Source organism: Halictus rubicundus, chromosome 14, assembly GCF_050948215.1.
Source record: "Halictus rubicundus isolate RS-2024b chromosome 14, iyHalRubi1_principal, whole genome shotgun sequence".
NCBI classification, from domain to species: Eukaryota; Metazoa; Arthropoda; class Insecta; order Hymenoptera; family Halictidae; genus Halictus; species Halictus rubicundus.
Genome location: NC_135162.1, coordinates 4,572,159 through 4,594,300, shown reverse-complemented (window position 1 = coordinate 4,594,300; position 22,142 = coordinate 4,572,159). Strand labels below are relative to the sequence as shown.

Sequence of the window (22,142 nt, the reverse complement as noted above, 5' to 3'; positions counted from 1 at the left end):
TGATCTCACGTATTATCCCTTTCAGGGTAGTACAGCATTTTTGGGACACCCTGTATGTGTAAGTAAGCATGCAGATTAGGTGCTCACCGAAAGAACACGAGACCAGCAAATAACAGATATTTGATTTTTATTTGCCTGTTCCTAACAATTTGTTGGTTACCTAAATTGTAACCCTGTGTATTCAATATTATTATTCATCACACGTAACGCTTAGCGATAAGACCACTATATAGCTAATATTTCTGTAATGCGTTTCCTCGTAGCAATGTTTTGTACTTTTCAAGTTGAATGCAAAAGGACTAACTTATATCAATTGATAAGCAGTATCATTGTTAAAAAGATGTCTCAGATATATTTTTGCTTGTATGTTAGTTCTCACGTATATTTTATATTACTTGCATAGTGCATTAATATCAAGATTAAGCTAAATATTTTATATGCTATTATATATACAGTGCTACTGTTTACTCTCTTTCTTTCTAGAACACGTAGAAAAGTATTTACGGTGTAATTATTATTTGGTATATCAACGAATACCGATGCTGCACATACGAGTAGATCGTTAAAAGGTTATTTAATTTTTCTCGGAGACGAATCTCCCCTGTGTTTCATTTTCGTCTCATATTAAGCCTGCATATGGTCGCACGTGCGGACACTAGTTTCTTTTCTTTTTTTAATCCTGCAGAAGTCGCCATACATTTCAGCGAATCGCAGAGGTCGATTTAAGCTCTGCGCGCCGGTTTATCGATTTCTGTAAAATGAATGACCACGTTGTCATATGCATGAAAAATATCTCAACTTTATTAACACAGATATACGCGACTTATGTGTAATTATCAAACAAAATACGAATGCTCTTTCGAGGCGAGGTGAAACATTTATAAAAAGTATTCGTTCGAACATTTATAAAATACATCTAAACAGATCAATGTTCTCGATGTTAATCGCTACCGGTTTTCATACTGTACAGAGTGCAACTAATCAGAAATTAGAATCGTCTCCGCCGATTCCTGCGATAGCTCGTTGTCGAAGAGGTTGAGAGAGGGTATTCTGGTTTTCAGGAATTGTTTTCAGATGATCCATTGAACTTCATGAACTAGAATTTTGCACACGTATTTACCGATACTTGAAGTACACAAGTTTTTTTTCGAAGTAAAAATAATCAAAATTGCACGGTTATACTTTTTCCCATGGAGTATGTTTCGAAGAATATGTGTTGACATGCGAGCTGCATCCTTCAAACGCTACTACGTTAATTTTACTTCTGTAGCAACGTTTTCTGCACACGTATTCAACGCTTGTACTTAAGGCAACGGTTTCCAACCTGGGAGGCGCCAAAATTTTTTAATGAAAAATTACTTGTAGTTTACAATTTTTTGTTTTGCAATACGGTTTTTATTCTTTAAAACGTGTCTATATCATTATCTCTATTAACACTAGGTTTACGGAGCACAAAAAGTGACTAGTTTGCATTACTTTATAAAAATACCAAGGACGTGCAACCCCACATTCTTAGCAATATTTTTTAAATAATCTCTAGCCAAAGAAATAAACTTGCTAAATTATTTCTCATGTGTGCAACCTTAGAATCTTAATCATTTTAAATTAAAAATACTAGAACCGGTCATTTTGACGGGTTCCGTAAACCTAGTGTTAAAAAAAATATAAAAGGTGGGGAGACGCGGAAAAATTTTTTTTCTGGGAGCCGTAGTAGCATAAAGGTTGGAAACCGCTGGCTTAGGGTGAACCAGAACACAGCCCCTCCTCAGAGACGGCGCACAGTGGGCAATTTGGACAAAATCGGATTCAAAATCAAGGAACTGTCGATAGAGTCGATAAATTTTTTAAAAATGAAAGCTGTAACTTTGTAGAATATGGGAAAAATAGACAGATTTTGGTATGACCGTTTGTTAACCCCGAGAAAATTCGTTAAACGCGCACAAATTCAAGAAAAGTTTAGTTTTTCCAATACCACGCGCGGAACAAATTTTTTTTTAACATGCTATACATCATTTCCCATAGATTTTTTCACGCTGATTTCAAATCTGGTCTCAAAATTTGTCTACGACCTCAGGATTTTGCAAAAAATAGATTTTTATGACAAAAACTAATGAAGTCATTTTTTCGTTGAAATGATTGGATGGCAATAATCTCTCTATTTTTCCCATATTCTACAAAGTTGCAGCTTTCATTTAAAAAAAAATGTCATCGCTCTACCTCATTCCTATCGAAAGTTCCTTGATTTTGAATCCGATTTTGTCCAAATTGCCCACTGTGCGTCGCATCGTTCGAGAGTTCTCTAAGAAATACCTATCACATCGTGGTACATCGAGTCCGCTCTATTTGAACGTGCTCGCGATAATGTTCGATGTTCTTTCCTCCCGTTCTCGTCGTCACGCTAGGACCCGAAGGATCGCTGGTCGATTGGAATTCCTAGCTGGGACAGCTCCGAGGGTCCTTAATTTCGCTGATCCTGTCTGTTCAGGACGGTCAACGCCGTGTTTTGGCTGTCCGGCATCATGGTCCTCGTGCTCCGTACGTCGAATATCTTCTTCAGAGACCGTGGGAATTGGCTGTTTAGGCCCGCGTAGATGATCGGGTTGTAGCAAATAGAGGACTTCGCTAGCAGAGCTGGCAGCACGGCTACCGACGCTGACGGCTTCGCCTGTGAATGACAGCGAATGTCAGCGACTCTACGACACGTATACAGGGTGTCTCATCTAACTCGACCATCTAAAGTATCTCGCTTGTTTTTTTATGATAGATGGAAATATCACAGGAAAACACTGGTTGGTTCAGAAGGGCATATATTATGATAGGCAAAAAAATTTGTTCGAGGTTATATTTTTTGAGATTTCGAGGTCATCGAAGCTTTTTTAAATGGAATGATATATTTTTATTACCGCTATATGATAGCCGAGGTCAAGACGAATCCAACGACCCGTAATATTGTGACCTTCACGTGACCTCGAGTACGAAAAATTCATATGTTATCACCAACGATTCCACAACATACGTTTACACTCCATGGACGCTGGTGTACAACTTGTCGAAGCCATTTCGGGTTTTCAGTGCACCAATAATGCATATTATGTGTATCCAGTTGTCCACGGTTAGAAAAAGTAGCTTCGTCGGTAAAGAGAACGCCATAAAAGAAATATTCATTTCCTTGTATTTGCTTCAATTCTCATGTACAAAAAGCAAGACGATTCTGAAAATCCTTGCCATGAAGCTCCTGATGTAAGGAAATATGGTATGGATGAAATTTATGACGTTGCAATATTCGAGACACACTTGCTTTGTGTCAAAAACAAAAGTTTCGGCTTCTTCTCCAGTAGCATGCTTTGATCGTTCTCTGTTCGGTGATTTAATACTCCCTGTTTTACAAAACAATTGAACTGTGCGGTCAAAACTTTGTCGAGAAGGATGATTATCTCAGGTATCTTTCTGCGTACAATTAAGATGCTTGTGCCGAGTTACTTTTAGCTTCACCACAAACTAAAATCATTTCTATCTTTTCTGCATCATTGTACACCATCGTTTCAGAGAAGTAATGTTATCTTTCACAATCGAATAAATCCCGATGAATTTCTTCAACGTACTGATTAGAGTCACCGAAAGTACAAGAATTTATATCAGTGTTTACAATTTATTGTAAGCGTGTTTACAGTCATTAGTCAAGGTTCAAGAACGTTTCTTGAAACCCTGGGGCGATCATGTCATCGTTATTTCACTATTTACATCAAGTTTCCTACTTTTATGAATTCTTCGTACTCAAGGTCACGCGAAGGTCGTAATATTACAGGTCGTTGGATTCTCTTGACCTCGGCTATCATATAGCGGTAACAAAAACATATCGTTTCATTTAAAAAAACTTCGATGACCTTGAAATCTCAAAAAATATGAACTTGAACAAATTTTTTTGCCTATCATAATATTTGCCTCTTTGAACCAACTAATGCTTTCCTGTGAAATTTCCTTCTATCATAAAAAAACAAGCGAGGTATCTTGATTGGTCATGTTAGGCGAGACACCCTCTATAGTGCAACTCTGTCGCACTCGAGCGACTCTGTTTACGTTTATCTTCTCTATCGTCTCGATGGAGTAATACTGTGAATTCTCTATATATGTCGTCGAGACATGGCCGATAAATGTCGCGGTATCATCCCCACTATCGCGAGGTATACCCCGAGAGGGGCCATGAAGCTCGAGAGACCTCGGTCGTCGAGGAGTGTAACACAGTACGGGTCGGGTTTATTTGTGTGAGACTAGGTGACCACTACTAATCCAATAACAGAATATACATTTTTATAGGACTTTCACCAAATTCGTGGCATTTTTCTAATGAAAATGATACAATTCAAGAAATGTGATATAATTCCGATGATATTTACACGTGTAATGAACGATTAAAGTTTCGAACGCAAAGAAGGACAACGTATTGAAAAGAAAGAGACTCTGGAGAGTCGAAGTGTAGAGGAAAGATGAAAGACTGACGTGAGCTCGGGCCCTTAAATCAAAACTTTAACTTTTTTATTATGAATTATTTTTCTACGAGACTTTTACCAATATATTTGTGCAATTTTTCTGATCAAAATGATACCAAACACGATATCATTCGGACCATATTTACACTAATTTTCCGTTAACATAATTGTAATGGGAAGTAACTTTCATCGTTCATTACACAAGTGAATATCATTCCGATGATATCGTATTTGGTATCGTTTTCATTAGAAAAATGCCACGAAAACAAACTAATTTAAATAGAAAATGGAATTTTAACACAAAGTATAAGATTATTGTAGGCTCGCTATTAATGTGCAAAACTCGGGTCCGGTCAGAGACATTCAGTTCTCAGAAAACGCTTTCTGTGATCCCCTGACGAACGTAGGAAAGGATAGCGAAGTTCGAGAGACCTCGGTCGCCGAGGACTGTAAACGTAATACCAAAATAACCAAACTTCTTTATTTTTCATCATTTTCTTTATGGGACTTTCACCAATATATTTGTGGAATTTTTCTGATTAAAGTGATACCAAACACGATACAATTCGGATCATATTTGCACTAATTTTCCGTTAATATAATTGTAATGGGAAGTAATTTTAATCGTTCACAGAAAAATATCATAGGAATTATATTATATTTGGTACAATTTTCATTATAAAAATGCCACGAATATGTTGGTAAAAGTCCCATAAAAAAATCATGAAAAATAAAGAAGTTTTGTTATTGGATTAGTAGTGGGTCTCACACCGATGTACCCGACCTGTATTATGTTACACTCTTCGGCGACCGAGGTCGCTCGAGCTTTGCTGTCCTTTTCTACATTTGGCAGTGTGTCAAAGAATAATATAATCTTCGAGACGGTATTTGTCGCTGCCAGACCTTTGTTTTTTGGCAATACTTAACATATCATATCCATATATAATTTTTTAATAAAGCCAACTTAGTCAAAGGACCTTTGTTTTTGACATGCATCGTGTAGGACAGGTCTGTTTACACTCCTCGGCGGCGAGCATCGCTGTTCTTTTCTACGTTCGGCGACTCCTGCACGATAAACGACATCAAGACCCGTGTTGCTGACATATATCGAGAATTCACTGGATCGTTATTGAATTGCTCTATACAGTCACCGAAATTCGTTTAAACGCACTTCAAAATATACAAATTTTCATGCCTATGGAGAAGAAAAGGACAAATGATGTTGTCAAAATGGGGTTATTTACTTTACTCGACCTTCACTTTCAACATCTATGCTTCGAAATTTTCCGCATTTACATGCCAGTCTATGTCGCAGAGCGAAACGCGTAATGACAACGTCTACGCATGCGAAATTCGTTTAATCGCAGTGCTTTTATTGTTGAATTAGTGCTTGATATTGTTGAATCGTGTAGTATTAAACTGTATTTAGTACACATTTAGTAATACATTTGTTTTAATGAAAAGGAGAAAAATGCCAAGAGGAAATTTTCTGACCGAAGGCGAAAAAGCTACAATAGCAATTTTAAACAAAAGAGGTGAATCGAATAGAAAAATAGCAAAGGAAATTAATCGTTCAGAGTGTGTAGTAAGAAATTTCTTGAAATTGAAAGAAAATTATGGAAAGAAATGTTCTACGAAAGGAAATTCTAAAATAACGAAACGGGAAAGGAATATTATTTTCTATGAAGCTACAAAAAATAGATTAGTCGCAAGTCAAATTGTTGCGAAAATGCAATTATCAGTCACAAAGCGACGTGTTCAACAAATTTTGCATAATAATACAAACATAGTTTTTAAGAAACCACAGAAAAAGCCGATGTTGAAAGCGCACCATAAGGTTGCTCGGCGGCAAAATGCAAAAAATCATATGCACTGGACTGATAAATGGAAGAAAGTCATTTTTTCGGACGTGAAAAAATTCAACTTAGACGGCCCAGATGGATGCAGTTCCTACTGGCACGACTTACGTCAAAAAAATGACCCTAAATTATCCAGAAATTTCCACGGTGGAAGTGTAATGATTTGGGGACCTTATGATGCGCTTTCAACATCGGCTTTTTCTGCTAACAGCTAAGGACAGCTAAGGCGTTCTTAACGTCTACAAGGAATTTTCGGTCGCGTCAACGGCGTCCGATGTTAATCGGAAAATTTGTAAGAATACTTTCACCTGGGATGCACATTCGATTAAAACTGCACTTGGCGTGCAGACGTACACGCGGTCGTTTCAGGCCGTTTGTTTCGCGCCCAACAACGTTTCTTTCTGCGTCTAATTTAAATCCACGGTCGGAATCGCTTTCTCGACACACTAGAAGAAATCTGATTTTTGTGGAACGGGGGAGAGATACTAATCAACACTTCGATTCACTCTCGTTACAGGTTGCGCCAAAACAAACGGAGAAGGAAGAACCAACGTTGCAGGCTCCCTCTCTCTCTCTCATCTTGATCCCGTTATTTTGACGCAGCCTGTACTTAATCATAAGCCGTGATACTTTTGACGATTCGACGCGACCGTCCACTTTGGCGCATTCACTTTACTTTCATCGCAATTTTTCGAAACGAGTGATTGTTCGGCAGAATGTCGGATCATCCCCGTGAATACCGCGCGAATTTCCTTTCATACCAAGCAGAAAAACGTAGTCGCACTTTTCTGTACAGGCTGTGACAAAACAGGCGGACATAATTTTATCCGATTTTAATCGGTTCGTTGCGGGGTCCTGATTTGCGAATCGTTTAATGCAAGATCGTGAGAGCGAGTGTGGAAGAGAATAGCTATAGGGGACTCCTGAGAGCAATCTCGAATCGAATGTAGATCAGCCTCCCGGTAATTATGTCGCGGCGGATAATGAATATTGAACGTCCTGAACAAACGCAGACGTTACGCCTAGAGAGTAGGTCACAGGATCACTGCTCGGGAGTTTTTCGAAGCTGGAAAAAGATTATCTTTTAGACTAGACTCAAAGATTCGAGGACAATAGCTCGTCCATTTTTTGGTTTACACTTTAAACCAACGAATCTTTATAACGCAACATTTTCGAGGAATACGTTTCGCCGCAACGTGCAAAAAGAAATCGATCGTTTCGATGGACGAATTTTCGCCCCGAGGAATATACGAGTGTAAGGGCCCGGGATAGTCACGTGACTGTTTAATTAATAATTTCCATTCACAGCCTTCAGACACAGACTTAAGATCTTAAGGTCTTAAATCTGCGACTAAACTTGTCGCATTTTTTGCTCTGTATTATCGATATTATGAATTCTGACGCCAGAAACGTGCTTCAAGTTTTTGGTTTTATTTCGCAGAATATTAAGACAAAATATAGCTCAATTTGTAGCTGCAGATATTTTCTAGTGCGCGCGAAAATTCATTCAATGGCATAAAAATGCTTGGATTCCACGGCGTGCACATCGTTTAATTTTTGGCCTACTTCGAACGCTTATATTATCGAATATCTGCATAATCTTGTCAGCTTATGACCAGCGCGCGCTAGATTGAACCTTCCTCTTTCGAATGAGCCCTTTACCAGCGACAAAATATTCTTATTTCAGGACGAAAACTTGAAGCACGTAAAACCATTTTTTGACGGTAATGTAGTCACTCTACCTTATCGAGTTCACAAGAAAGGAGCGGTTGCGAATTCATTTGTACAGGGTGTATAAAAATTAATGGTCAACCGTCCTAGGGGTGATTACACACCTCTGGGTCGGTGGACATTTGCCAAAGAAACATGCCGCAAAATTGTTTATAACAAAGAAAATTGTTGTTACAGTCTTTTTTTACATCAACACCTTCTACTCATCGAGGAGAGGAAAAGTTTGAAAGAAACCATATGTCGAAAACAAATAGTTATTGAGATATAAGCTGTCAACGTTTTTGCAAAATTTGGTTGTGTGGAGTCATACGTATAGACAAAAGCCTACTACTACAGCCCACCTGACCGTGTCGATGAGACAGAAATTTGTCAAACGAAATTTAACACCAGGTTTACTTTAAAAATTGACAAACGAAATTTAACACTAGGTTTACGGGGCACTAAATATGCCTATTCTACATTACTTTATACAAATAACGAAAATGTATCTATTTAAATTTTTAGCCATTAGAAGAAATAAAGAAACAAATATTTAATATTTATATTAAGTAAATAATATATATATTTATATTTATTTATATAAATATATATATTAATATTAATATGGTATATTATTATATTGGTATATTAGTTTGTTGTAGTATATTATTATAATATAGTATATAGTATATTTTTTATATTTAATATTTTCTTATTTTTCTTTTATTTATTTCCAAAGAAATAAATTTGTTGAATAATTTCTCATTCGTGCATCTACAATTTCGATAATTTTGCGAATTAAGAATACTAGAACCCGCCATTTTGACAGGTACTGTAAACTTAGTGTTAAAGGGACATTCGTCGCTAGGTCCGTACCAAATCATTGTCACCCCGCTCATTCGGATCATAAAGAAATTGAAAAATATGAAAGAAAACCTTACGTCCAATGTTATACATACGAATACTATTCCTACATTATAAAATACGGTAATTGTGCAAAGAAGGTTCCTCCTCAGCGATTTTGATAAAATTTAAATATGTTGTAAAACTCAACATTCTGAACAACTTTTTCCTACACATACAACCGAAGAAATTCGCGAAAAACTGCAGCTACTACCACATTGAATTTTGCCTATACTTTTGCCTATACTAATTTGTTTCTACAGATACATCACGACGACCGTCAAACGATCTGTATACCGTGTGAACTTTTTACAACAAATGATGATGAAGCTTTGGTTTCTTAAATATAAAACATTACGGGCTGAATTCTAACTTTATCAAAAATGATATAGACTTTTATACTTTTTAGTAGTTTCCGACCAAATTCGTCAATATTAAAGATCTCAGAAACCCCGACCTTTCTATATTCTATACAGAAAATACCGTTTTAACAAGTTCGCCCGTTATATACGTTGCTTGCTGAACGTCGCGCTGAGGAGCAGAAAAGAGGGGGGCGTATGCTGCATACACGTCGCGTCGATTCATGTAGTAGTAACGGTAGTTTTTCGCGAATATCTCGAAAACTATTCATTTGCGCCAAAAATGACAAGTACACTTTGTATTCAGCATGTCAAAACGAATAGAATGGCGTAGGTCGTGTGTCGAAAGGAAAGGGGGCGTTTTCCCAAGTTCAGCCCTGATTTGTATCCAGATGTTTACCAGTAAACACTGGACAGTAGAGTCCCAATAGGCAAACGCCGTTATCCTCCTCGCGACTTATTGCTTCGACGATTTCGGACTAGCTGGTACACTTTATCGAGGTACTTACGTCGAAATACTGAGCGGCGAGAGCCAACGCCGCGTAGGGCGACCAAGCGAGCAGGAAGGCCATGATCATCAACGCGACCATCTTCGTGATCTTCGCTTCCCGTCTTCCTCGTGCACCTGAATCACAAGACCGACGTTTGCCCCGGAAACGCTCTGTGACACCGAGGCTTCGAGAAGTAAAAAGGGCGCCTCGATCACCAACCGATAAAACTACCTCGGCGTTCTCTTTGTGAAGCGTAAAAGGCGTCTCTCGAGCCACTGTGTTTTTACTACCCCCTCGGCGAAATCACGGATATTGCTATTCTATCAGGTGTAAGGAAATGTAATGGCCGTTTCGCCGGTCTTTTTGAGATAGCAAAGGTCCCTCCGAGAAAGAGCACTGTGTTCTTGTTTCCCACCAATTTTTCCTGCTTTCCGGCCAAATATTCTGGAAGGTGTGTAAAGCGTAACTAAAAATTGCTGTATCATTATTCAAAATATTTTTTACATTATTAAACTTGTTTGTATTTAATAAATTACTAAACATTTCAGTATTGTATGAAAAATATACAGAAGGGAAATATTCTAGGTTGGTAGAAATGTTTCGTTTTCGAGCTAAAGTAGCTTCGAGTGCAAAGCGTTGAAGGGTTTGAGAGGTATCACAATAACAAAAAATCAATACCACTTCTCATTTTTAAAAATATTGAGGGCTCCCCCTTTACTCCCAAAAAATTACTCTAAAAAAATTTAATACATACTAAAAGATAAGCCCCCTTTACCCATTTAATCTACAAAAAAATAAAGTCGACATCTTCATTAGATTCTGAGCAAACAGCTTGTCACACTTTATCTGGTACACCCTGTATATGCCCGTGTCAAAATTATAATTGTTTTACCGAATTCTGTCTATGTAATTAATAAACTACTTTCTCGTATTTTATTTCTCAGAGTGGAAGAGGCAAGTGTTTTACGTGGTGTCCTCTGAGGATCTAGGATGATTTACACCTGGTTGAGAGCAATATGAGAAAAGCGAGATTCGGTTAACCCCTTGCCCTACAATATCGAGTCAGACTCGTGATGAAACCGAAATAAAATTCTATTTTGTTGTAGTTGATATATATCCTTTGGAGAAAACATAGGCGTACAATAAATATAAACGATGAAGAATTTCTAATCATTACAATCACAAAATAAATATCAGTGCAAGGGATTAACCAGATAGCTGTTGCGACGTCTTTGAAAGATGTGCAGCTAAATTGCGTCGCAAAAATTAACTAGTTAGATGTTTTGACGAGTATATTCGTCAGAACACAAAATATTGCCATTTGTTATTGACGAGTATACTCGTCAAAAAGAGCAGCCTGTTTAATAGGGAAGACAAAAGAGCAGAAAGATGAGCATAAATAGATTACCTGCTCTCTTCCTGGCTTTCCTCAGCGTCGCTACGATCGCCAGGTAACTGGTGCTGATGATTATCACGGGAATGACCAGACCGAAAGTGAACAGGAAGCCGATGTAACTGTCGCTTTTCGTAATTGGATCGTGCACCTCCCAGGACACGCTGCAGGACACGTTTCCTGCTTCCGGTCCGTAGCTTCCCCAGCCGAACAATGGCGGCAACGAGAGGCAAAGAGCGTAGATCCAGACGAAGAAGCCAAGTATCATGGCTGTCCTATTAAAGACAAACCAACCGACGACGGGAACAATGAGAGATTCCTTCCTGAAGAGACCTCATTACATTCTAACACTAATATCCATGATCCTCTTGCGGTAACAAGGTAAGCTCGAGTCTATGTACCAAAAATAAATGGCAATTCGTAGAATTAAAGAAGCAACCACGATAATAACGAAATGCAATAACGAAAATTTATATCACCGAATGTGCTCAAAATGACGTCTACGATCGTCCAGCCCCTTTTATTCTCTTCTAATGTTTGCACCAGGGACCAAAAATAACAGTTATTCTAAAATTTTCCACGATAAAAATCATTCATAAAAAGTTAATTGTTATTGAAATGTAAAATAATCTAGACAAAATATAAAGAAAAATATTCCAAGAATAAAATGATTAAAAAATATCGATTTTTATGGCTTTTGGTTACAAATGACAGTTATTAGTGTCCAAAAAAATTGGATCCTCCTCGATAACTGTTATCGATGAAGAAATGAAAGCGATGAAAGAAGTTCATTCCGATCGTTCATAACAGTTATCAATGAGAGAAGATCATTTCGATCACTCATAACAGTTATCAATGAGAGAAGCTCATTTCGATCACTCCTAACAGTTATCGATGATCAAATTTCTTTTCAATTGTTCATAATAATTATTGTTTGAGAAAATTCGCTTCAGTTGTTCAAAGCAGTTATCGATGAGAGAAGATCATTTCGATCGTTCATAACAGTTATCAACGAGGGAAGTTCATTTCGATCACTCATAACACGTACCAATGAGAGAAGTTCATTTCGATCACTCCTAACAGTTATCGATGAGATAAACTGATTTCGATCGCTCATAACAGTTATCGATGATCGAATTCCTTTTCACTTGTTCATAATAATTATTGTTTGAGAAAATTCATTTCAGTTGCTTCTTTAATTACTGAGTTGTCTACTCTTTTTCAGATGGATAAGTCTGTGAAATTCATTGAGAAGGTTTCGTACAACAAGACGAATCAACAGACCATAAGAACAACACAAAATCTGAAAAAAAATGTTTCAACATTTTTTCAACTGGGAGGATCAGAAATATAGACTCCTGCATTTATCAAAACTAGCGTGCATAATTCACGCTGTGCTTACAACTCAGGTTAGCATTGAACGAACCCTCTCTGCTCTAAAATTAACGTTAGATGATTTGCGCGTGTAATTTGTCAGGAGAAAATTTGGAAACACTCGTGTTTATCACATTAAATTTTGATTGTAGCAATTAATTTTATGAATAGAAAATTTATGAAATAATTGATTGTCCACCATTTGAAAGTTGTAGTATTTAATAATAACTATTACAAATTTTCTTCATCAATAACTGTTGCGAGCGATCGAAATGATATTCTCTCATTGATAACTGTTATGAGCTATCAAAATAAATTTATCTCATTGATAACTGTTATGAACGATCGAAATAAATTTCTCTCATTGATAACTGTTATGCTCAATTCAAATAAATTTCTCTCATGGATAACTGTTATGAACGATTGAAATAAATTTCTCTCATTGATAACTGTTATGAGCGATAGAAATAAATTTATCTCATTGATAACTGTTATAAGCGATCGAAATAAATTTCTCTTATCGATAATTGTTATGAGCGACCGAAATGAACTTCTCCTTTCGATAACTGTTATTAGCGATCGAAATAAATTTCTCTCATTGATAACTGTTATAAGTGATCGAAATGAATTTCTCTCAACGATAACATTTACTAGCAAGAGAAAAAATTTTCGGTTACTTATGTTCCTTATTTCTAACCAATACGATGTTAATCGATGAAATATTTGTTATTCCATGACTTTTTTTCTTTTTGATTATAACAGTTATGGTCCCTGGTTTGCAGAAGCAGCTCTAATATTGTTTTTACTACTCAGTAGCTTCGACCTGTTTGTAGCTAGACAGATCGCTTACGGCGAGCAGCATAGAAAAAAAATTAATAGCGAATAGTGTTTAGCATTTCCGAAAGAATTCGCAATGCATCGACTCAGATATTTACGAGTGTCCTTTCTCAGGATTATGTCGCGTTCAAGATTAAGTCGCTCCGTAAATCACGGTTTGCAATTAACTTTGGCTTAACAACAGCAGCTTGTCTCCTGCGACCGACATCCGAGACAAGGAGCTGAAAACAAAGAGAGATGAATATTCACTCAACGCTCATCAACCATTCAGAGAGCTGCTCAACAATTTGCTCGTGTCCTCCCCGATTTCGTATTAAACTTCGTCGAAACTTCCCGTCGCGTCGTCTCGATTTTTTTGATAGTTTGATAAATTCGATTATATCAAACTTTGTCATCGCTGCAAACGAGAACTTGGACGGAGCGTGTCGCAGAAGTTCACGACCGCGATTAACGATAACACCAGCCGAGGCTGGAAATGAAATTAGTTATGTTTACGGCTCCGTGCCGCTGTAAACGACAGAGCAGGTTACCACCGTCGCTAATTTGTCGCAATTAAAATGTTGCTGTCGCGTTTCTGTCGAAATCTTTCGGAGAATCCTCCGAGAAAGATTGGATCGCATACACTGTGTCCGATTTCGAACGGAGCGATCGAATGTCTCGTTAGAAAGCGTCTGTGGAGCTTGATTTTTTTTTATCGCTTTTTGTTTATACTGTAATTACCTGAAAGCGGAATTGCCACCTTATTGCGGCAGCCCCTTCGATTGTAATTAACCTGATTTTATTGAAATACATTCGGACGACTTACTCTACTGTAATATTGCACAAGAAACAGAGATGTTATCGTTTTTGTGTTCTTTCTAAATTAAAAATTTTCAGTAGTACGAAACTTTTCAGTTTACTCGATAATATTAAATCACAGTGAAGTTTTTCCGACTTTTGCAATTTGTCAAGTTGCCCGTCACCTATCGAAGATACAGTGTTTACTCGTTACATGTCCAGAACACGGGTCTATCCAGGGACATATATCTATATATAGTTCTGGGACTTTTATCGGTGAGATACTTGAGACATACAGTCGGTCACGAAAATATTCAGACACCACTATAGTTTTGACTATTATAGTCCGTACTTCAGAAATCTATGCAATAAGAACAAAAAGAGATTTCACGTATGTTACTATGCAGTGTATAGTTAACAAAAACATAAGAGATATTTATTTACGATAAGTGATTACACAAATAATAAAAGAAAAGTGGAAAGTACTTTCATTTTCATGTCACGAAAATATTCTGATACTTGCTATACTTCTCAAGTTTCCACGTTCCAGGAATTGACTGAAATATTGTTTGTAAACATATCATTCATACTATGTACAGAGTATGTTAGAGATCGAATATTTGTCAGTCTTGCTCAAAATTTGTGCGAAATGGATCGGAAAAGTAAGAACACGTCTTTAGATATGCGACAATTAGTCATTTTTCATCGGGAAAAGGGGAAATCGATTCGCAAAATTGCAAATTTATTAAATATTAGTAAGAGCACGGTATGGGATATTGTGCGACGTTACAAGAACGAAGATAGAATTGAATCTATCCCTGAAGGCGGACGCAAACCGATCCTCAATACTCGTGATAAACGCTCCATAATTAGGAGAAGTGCTCCAAAGTTAGCAGCTGAATTAAATAATGACCGTGAAATATCAGTGCATCCGGAAAACATAAAAAGAGTGTTACGATCAGAGGGCTGTAATGAAAGAACAGCTCGAAAAAAGCCGTACATCAACGCGAACAACAGGATGAAGGGACTGAATTTTGCAAAAAACTATATTTCGAAGGAAAGTCAGTGGTGGGAAGACGTAATTTTCGCGGACGAGTCCAAATTCAATATTTATGGAAGCGATGGAAGAATTGGAGTATGGCGGAAATCGAAAGAAGAATTAAATCCGAGACATTTGCAGCCGACTGTGAAACACGGTGGTGGGTCTGTGATGGTGTGGGGCTGTATTTCGGCCCATGGAGTAGGCGAATTAGTTTTTATCGACGACATCCTCGATAAAAATAGGTATCTGCACATTTTGCAAAACAATTTTTAAAAAAGTGTTGATAATATGGGCCTTCAAAGTGGGATAAAATGTTATCAGGATAGCGACCCAAAGCACAAATCGCGTATTGTGCAAGAGTTCTTATTATACACTTGCAAGAATGTCCTCCACCCACCACCGCAATCGCCAGATTTGAATACCACTGAAAATTTATGGGATGAATTAGATCGCCGAATTCGAACAACTCCCATAAACAATAAGGACGAACTAAAAAGACGTCTGCAAGAAGTATGGCTACGTATTGGGCAAGATTATTTAAAAAGAATAATTTGTAATATGCCAACGTGATTACGACACATCATAAAACATATGGGATATCCAACAAAATATTAATTTATAAAAACAAGATTTATATATAGTGTTAGAAACTTAGTTTTGATAGTGTCCGAATATTTTCGTGACATGAAAATGAGCGTACTGTCCATTTTTCTTTTATTATTTATGTAATCGCTTATCGTAAATGAATATCTCTTATGTTTTTGTTAACTACACACTGCATAGTAACATACGTGAAATCTCTTTTTGTTCTTATTGCATAGATTTCTGAAATACGGACTATAATAGTCAAAACTATAGTGGTGTCCGAATATTTTCGTGACCGACTGTATATCGAGTAAAGGCTATAACTACCTCGGTTGCAGGAAAAATTGATGGGAGAAAAGGTTCTGATTGTGTCGGAGAATATATCGGCGGCGATCTAAATTCTCAAGAATCTCCTTGTCGACCTAATATTTGCTTCCCTCTCGAAACCTCGGTCCACACGATCTTCCTGGTCGCGCATAGATTATCAGAATACTCCGGAAACCTCGATTATCCTATTTCTAACCGAACCTATCATTTCTCTGTACTCGTAGGCCCGTTGTATGTAACGCGTTCGCTATCGACGTTACACGCGTGTAACGTTGCGGAAAGAAACTCAAATTAATTTTATGCGAGTCGTCATTGAGCCTCGTAACTAATAGCGGAACTACGCGAAGTTCACAGAAACTGGAACCGAATGAAATTATATTTGTTCGTAGCAGCGTCGAATTAAAATTCGGAACAGAATAAATCAATAATGGGAACGGCATTTGAACTATTTTTCTTCTGATTCAGCACTGTGTTCGGATCTAGAGCAGTAAGCAAACAGGCGATGTACAGTCCTTACTCGATATATGTCCCAACTATCTAGCCGATTAAAGTCCCAAAGCTATCCTCACTACGCGGGGTATAAGCTTCGCTGTCCTGTACAGTGTTTACTGGATATATGTCCACAACACGGGTCTACCCAGGGACATACATCGGTTAGAAGGTACTATTCTTTGATATTCTGCCGAACGTAGAAAAGTGGGAATAGTTCCGGGACTTTTATCGGCTAGATATTTGTGACATATAGTAAAGGCTGTATTAGAAATGATTCCCCGTTCTATTGAAGACGCTATATATTTTCTGTTCATCTCTCTCGTAAGCACGGCTAAACATTCCTTCGTTGAACAATTAGCTGGTTCTCTCGAACAAAGCCTGTACCCGGTTCGTTCTTCACCCTTAATTGAGTTAAACAGCTGCTTTGCTGGCTGTGCGAGAACGTAATTATTTTAGAACAGGCATTGTGTATCGAAATGCAGCAATAGTTTCGTTGGAGTTTAATCATTAACGTCTTATTATCGTCTTGACACGAATTTAGAACGGAAAGTACTTTTCCGGTGCGAAGAAAATGGAGAAAAATGTTAATAAAACGCGTTCGTTTGAAAGGGGCGGTGCTACAATTTGAGACGCTACATTTTGTCAGAAGTTCAAATAAGGCTATAGTAAGAGACGGGCACGTGTAACTTTGAAGTCACGCAGCGTTATCGGGGGCCAAGTTCTTTAGGAAAGTTTCTGTCCGACTGTGAACAGTACTCGTCGAATTGCGCAGGGCAGAGGCGTTTGTAAATAGAGTTTCTGTTTGGAACTTTATTCCGAAAAAGAAAAACGCTCGTGTTGATAGCGTCATTTCTTGCTGGACTCGATTACGGTTAAACTTCGTTCGTTTCACAATTATGCAAAGAGGCTTCCGCTCGATTCCAGGTTTCCAAACTTATAAAAACTGAGGTTTTAAAAAGGTTTGCGCAGAACAATAGTCATCTACAAAACACGATAGCTCGTTGGTCGCTTAAATCGATCTAATTTTGAGCCCCTTAACCCCTTGCACTACGATTTACTTTACGGTTTCAGTGATTAGAACTTTTTTGTAATTCGTAATTTCCTAAAAAAAAGGAAAAAATGTATATCTAATATATCTATTATATCTATTTATATCTTTATTCTACTTATATCTATTTATATCTTTATTCTATTTACATATATCTATTTATATCTTGTATGCCTATACAGGGTGTTTCGTTTATCTGGAAACGGAAATGTCTCGTGACTAGGGATGGCGTCCAAAATCAGTAACCGTGATTTATCACAGTGATCGCAGAATCACTATCACGGTCGTGATTTTAACTTCATTCACGCCGTGATCGTGATTTTTTAATTTTGTTGCGTGACCACGCAAACGTAGTTATGATAGCGTTACTGTACCATATGGTCGATTAATGGCGACGGAGGGAAATTTGAATTTGAATTGTAATGTTTAGGGGAAGCCGTGAATCTCATATACAGCGACGAGCAAAAGTGTAAACACACTTTGCAAGTTTTACATAAAACGTGATAATACAACCTATTTTTCAATTGAATGATAAAGCTTATGTAATAATAATTATATGGTGAATGTGATAAACAAAACATAACAGTTTATATTAATACGTGTTTTGCACGTATCATCAGAAACGGTGAAGATAGAACACAAATGCTAGGGAAATGAAATTGTCAACAAACTATAGAATAGACTGGTGTTTACACAGCTTTTCTCCTATTTGAAAGTTCGTTGACACGCGTAAGATGAAACCACTTAGTGCAGATAAAAGAAACAGTATCATTTCATTGTGCGATAAAAGTTTTTCACTACGGCAAATTTCAGTAAAATGTCGTTTAAGTCATACGACGGTTGCAAAAATAAAGCCAAAAATAAAGCAGTAAAATAAAACCTATGGTAGTGCGTCAACTTCTTCAAGAAACGGTATACCGCAACTTGTTCCTGACAGAACTGCACGTGAAATTGCACATCGTCTGCGGTCTGAAAGTCATAAAACTCCAAAAATCGCGGCTCAAGACGTTGCAGTAAATGCAAGTGAATGGATCATTCGCCGCTCCTTAAAGAGAGATTAATATGTCGTTGAATTCATCTCGGAAAATGTTATCGTGTTATGACAAAAAGGAATATATAGTTCCATTTAAAAAAATGAATTTGACTTTGAAATTTCCCCCACCACCATTCGAGTCCTAAAAAAATTACACCATAAGATTGTCCCCTTCATACCGAACAATTTTTGTAAAAAAAAATTTTTTCGTAACTTCAGTGCGTCACAAGATATTTCCGTTTTCAGACAAACGAAACACCTTGTATGTTCTTCAGTAGCTGTGCATTAAGAACGCCAAAATAGAATTTTATTACGGTTTAAAGGAAGCTAATAACTAGACTGCGGATGTTTATGCAATTTTCAATTTCTCCAGGCAAATTTTAGGAAAGAGAAAACAAATAGAATCTAATTTTCTAATTTTTGGTAGTCACCTTTGTAGATTTGATAAATTAACAAATAAAATTACAATAAATAAACAAATAAAATCTAATTTTCTAATTTTTGGTAGTCACCTTTGTAGATTTGAAATAAATAAAAATCGCACTAAATTCTGTGGAATTTTATAGTGTAGAATTTTTTGAAAATTTTCAGAAGCCATAAATGCATGAATTAGTAGACCCACAGTCTACTAATAACATACATATTTATTAGACTCTGTTCAGAATCTTCATCACGAGTATGGCTCGATATTGTAGGGCAAGGGGGTTAAACCGAGGCTGTTAATCGTTTCCGAGCAAAGATAAATGAAAAGAAGGCGAGATGATGCGCGTCGCGGTCGAAATTGCTCGGCCCCCGTGAGAGGATAACAATCGGTTGGCAGAAAATAGGAATAATCCCGTGCCAAGTGGAGCAGTTACGATCCATTTGGTTGATGGTTGGTCGACGCACGTGCGTCGAGCAACGGAGCGACAACGGCCGATGGTTTTTGGAGCGGAACCTGGGAGGCCGCTCGACCTGTCCTACAATTCCAGTCGGTCGAGAGCACCGCGGTTTCTCGAAAAGAGAGCCAAATCCCTTTCGAAACGCGGCTCGAGGACCAGATAAGAGCAAGTCGAACGTTATTTACCGTATGGATAAGGCTCGCATCGGTCTGGCCACCAGCAGCCATCTTTCCACCGCCATCACGGTCAGGTTCCCGATGCTGGCGAATCCCAGGGTGGACATGAACCAGGCGTACCTAAAACAACACGAATCACATATCAGTCAAATATTTAACGCGTCGACTGCCAACTCAGCAATCCCAAAGATTGGATGAGATCAAAGATTTTTCATTTACATATTTTGGTTGAGACCGTAGCCACATTTCTACCGAATAATATACTTCTTCGTTTTATTTATTTTCTTTTTTTTTTCGATCAACAGAAGGAATTGTGACAACGGTCAACGCGTGTTCTTCAAAACGTACTAAAAAAATATGTAACTCGTGTAATTCTGAATGTTTTTAGATACTTAAAAAAAAAATACTTTGTGTACTTCATATGTGCCCATAATTATGAAAGTGGTCTAAGTCAAAATTAAAAAAAATGAGTTTATCAGTTATTTCACAGCACATTATTTTAAACTAAATTTATTAGTTTTTACGATATCGTCAAAAATGAACCATTAGATAGTGGTTGTAATTTCAACATTATATGGAATTCATTTTGTATTAATTATGAAAGTGGTCTAAGTCAAAAATCAAACACGTAATAGCTTACAGTGATGCTTGTTCAGGCGAAAATCGTAACATTAAAGTAGCATTGACATGGATGAAAATTGCTCAGTCATCAAATAATAATATTGAAACGGTAGACCACAAATTTTTGGTATCGGGTCATTCCTTTCTACCGAATGACCGTGATTTTGGCTTGATAGAAATGAAAATAAAAAAAGCAAATTACTTATACAACCCTGAGCATTATTATGAATTGATAGAAAAGTGTAGAAGAAGAAATACATTTTCGATAAAACGAACGTCGCAGCCGGATTCTATTTCAACGAAATCACTAGAAGAGTCAATAACAAGAAGAGTAAAAAATACCGCGGACGAATCTGTCTCTTGGCTGCAAATTCAATGGATTAGATTCTTGAAAAATGAACCTTATCAAATGTTCTATAAAACTTCTTTAGATGATTCTAAATTCCACGTTTTGGATCTTTCACCTAAAAGAGGAAGACCAAAAATATACGGAAATATTAAATTACTTCCATTATACACCACCACTAGACCAGTAACGGAAGAAAAACATAAAGATATTATGTGTTTACCACCATACATCCCTCCAGTTTTTCAGGAACATTTTAAGAATCTTAAAAACTCGAAATGATAAAAATTGATTACTTTTTAAAAATAATTAATAAATGTTCATGAATTATTTCATTAAAGTTATTGTTTCAAATAAAACTCATAGTTCTTTATTGCTTTAAGTCATTTATAGGACATTCAGTTAATTTTGAAAACGGTCTAAGTCAGTCCAAACTTTAAAAACAACATTTTCGTATGAAATTCACACAAAATTTCATATTCATAATAAATTTCCATTGATCAAGACTAATAAAACTATAAATGAAAATGTCGCATAATGTAAAAATATTTTTTAATTTATTCAAATGCAATTCATTAAATATCTCGAAACAAGAAATATATGACTTAGACCACTTTCATAATTATGGGTACATATATAAAGTAAATATGTGCGGAAAAATCTAATACAAAATATTTAATAGTCTTTCTGAAAAGAATTTTTAAAAACCGGAATACAGTGTTTACTCGATAAATGTCTACAACACTTCTGGCGAGGGTTATATATCGGATAGGAGAAACTATTCTTTGATTCACGCCGATCGTAGAAACGGACAGCAAAGCTCTAGAGGCCTCGGTTGTTCAAGAATACATACTCGCTTGAAAAGTCGCGGGTTTCTCTCGGAATTTCACGAAAATCGATGTGTCTAGGTCGGGTGTATGTTTCCTCTCGTAAAACAAGGGATCGATAAGCGGCGTTTTCGAACTTATGCCAACTCGAAATGATTTGAGAAGCGCGAGGATGGACAGTTTCGATCGCAGACCGCTGATTGTCGGCGACGACGTAATTATCGCGGAGAACAGGTTGCGGTTCATTAAGCGCAAATGCCGAAGCGAGTGTCACGAGAGCCCCAGGGCTCTTTCGTTTACCGATTGCAATTGAAATGACGTCGTCGTTAAAGTGAGCGTCCGTCGATCGGACCCGTTATTCGAACGCAAACACCTGACACATTTTCAGTTTCCCTTTGGCTCATTGTGCCAAATACCACGCCAATTAGTCTCGCTCGCCACATTTTTCCTTGTCCTTTCTCATGATAATCGACTTTCCCATTCGTCTCCCTTTCTCCGTTTTGGTTGTGACTAAATCTTCTGGCTTCGCCAAGACTCCGTAATTCACGATAAAATAGAGTGACTAAGTTATCGA

At 37.2% G+C, this 22,142-nt stretch overlaps 1 protein-coding gene across 2 annotated transcripts in view; it reads right to left on the bottom strand.

The window, feature by feature from the left end:
* Positions 1-2,330: 2,330 nt before the first annotated feature.
* LOC143360927 (green-sensitive opsin) overlaps positions 2,331-22,142 on the bottom strand; it is a 42,770-nt gene continuing 22,958 nt past the window's right edge. Inside the window, exons 3-6 of one of the 2 annotated variants that reach the window (XM_076800131.1) lie at positions 19,784-19,894; positions 11,218-11,477; positions 9,828-9,943; positions 2,336-2,665 (exon numbers count right to left, since the gene is read on the bottom strand). In XM_076800131.1, the coding sequence (XP_076656246.1) occupies positions 2,459-2,665; positions 9,828-9,943; positions 11,218-11,477; positions 19,784-19,894 (694 nt within the window). In that variant the 3' untranslated portion in view covers positions 2,336-2,458. Of the gene's footprint in view, positions 2,666-9,827; positions 9,944-11,217; positions 11,478-19,783; positions 19,895-22,142 lie in introns of both variants that reach the window. The other variant, XM_076800132.1, reaches the window with a different exon arrangement.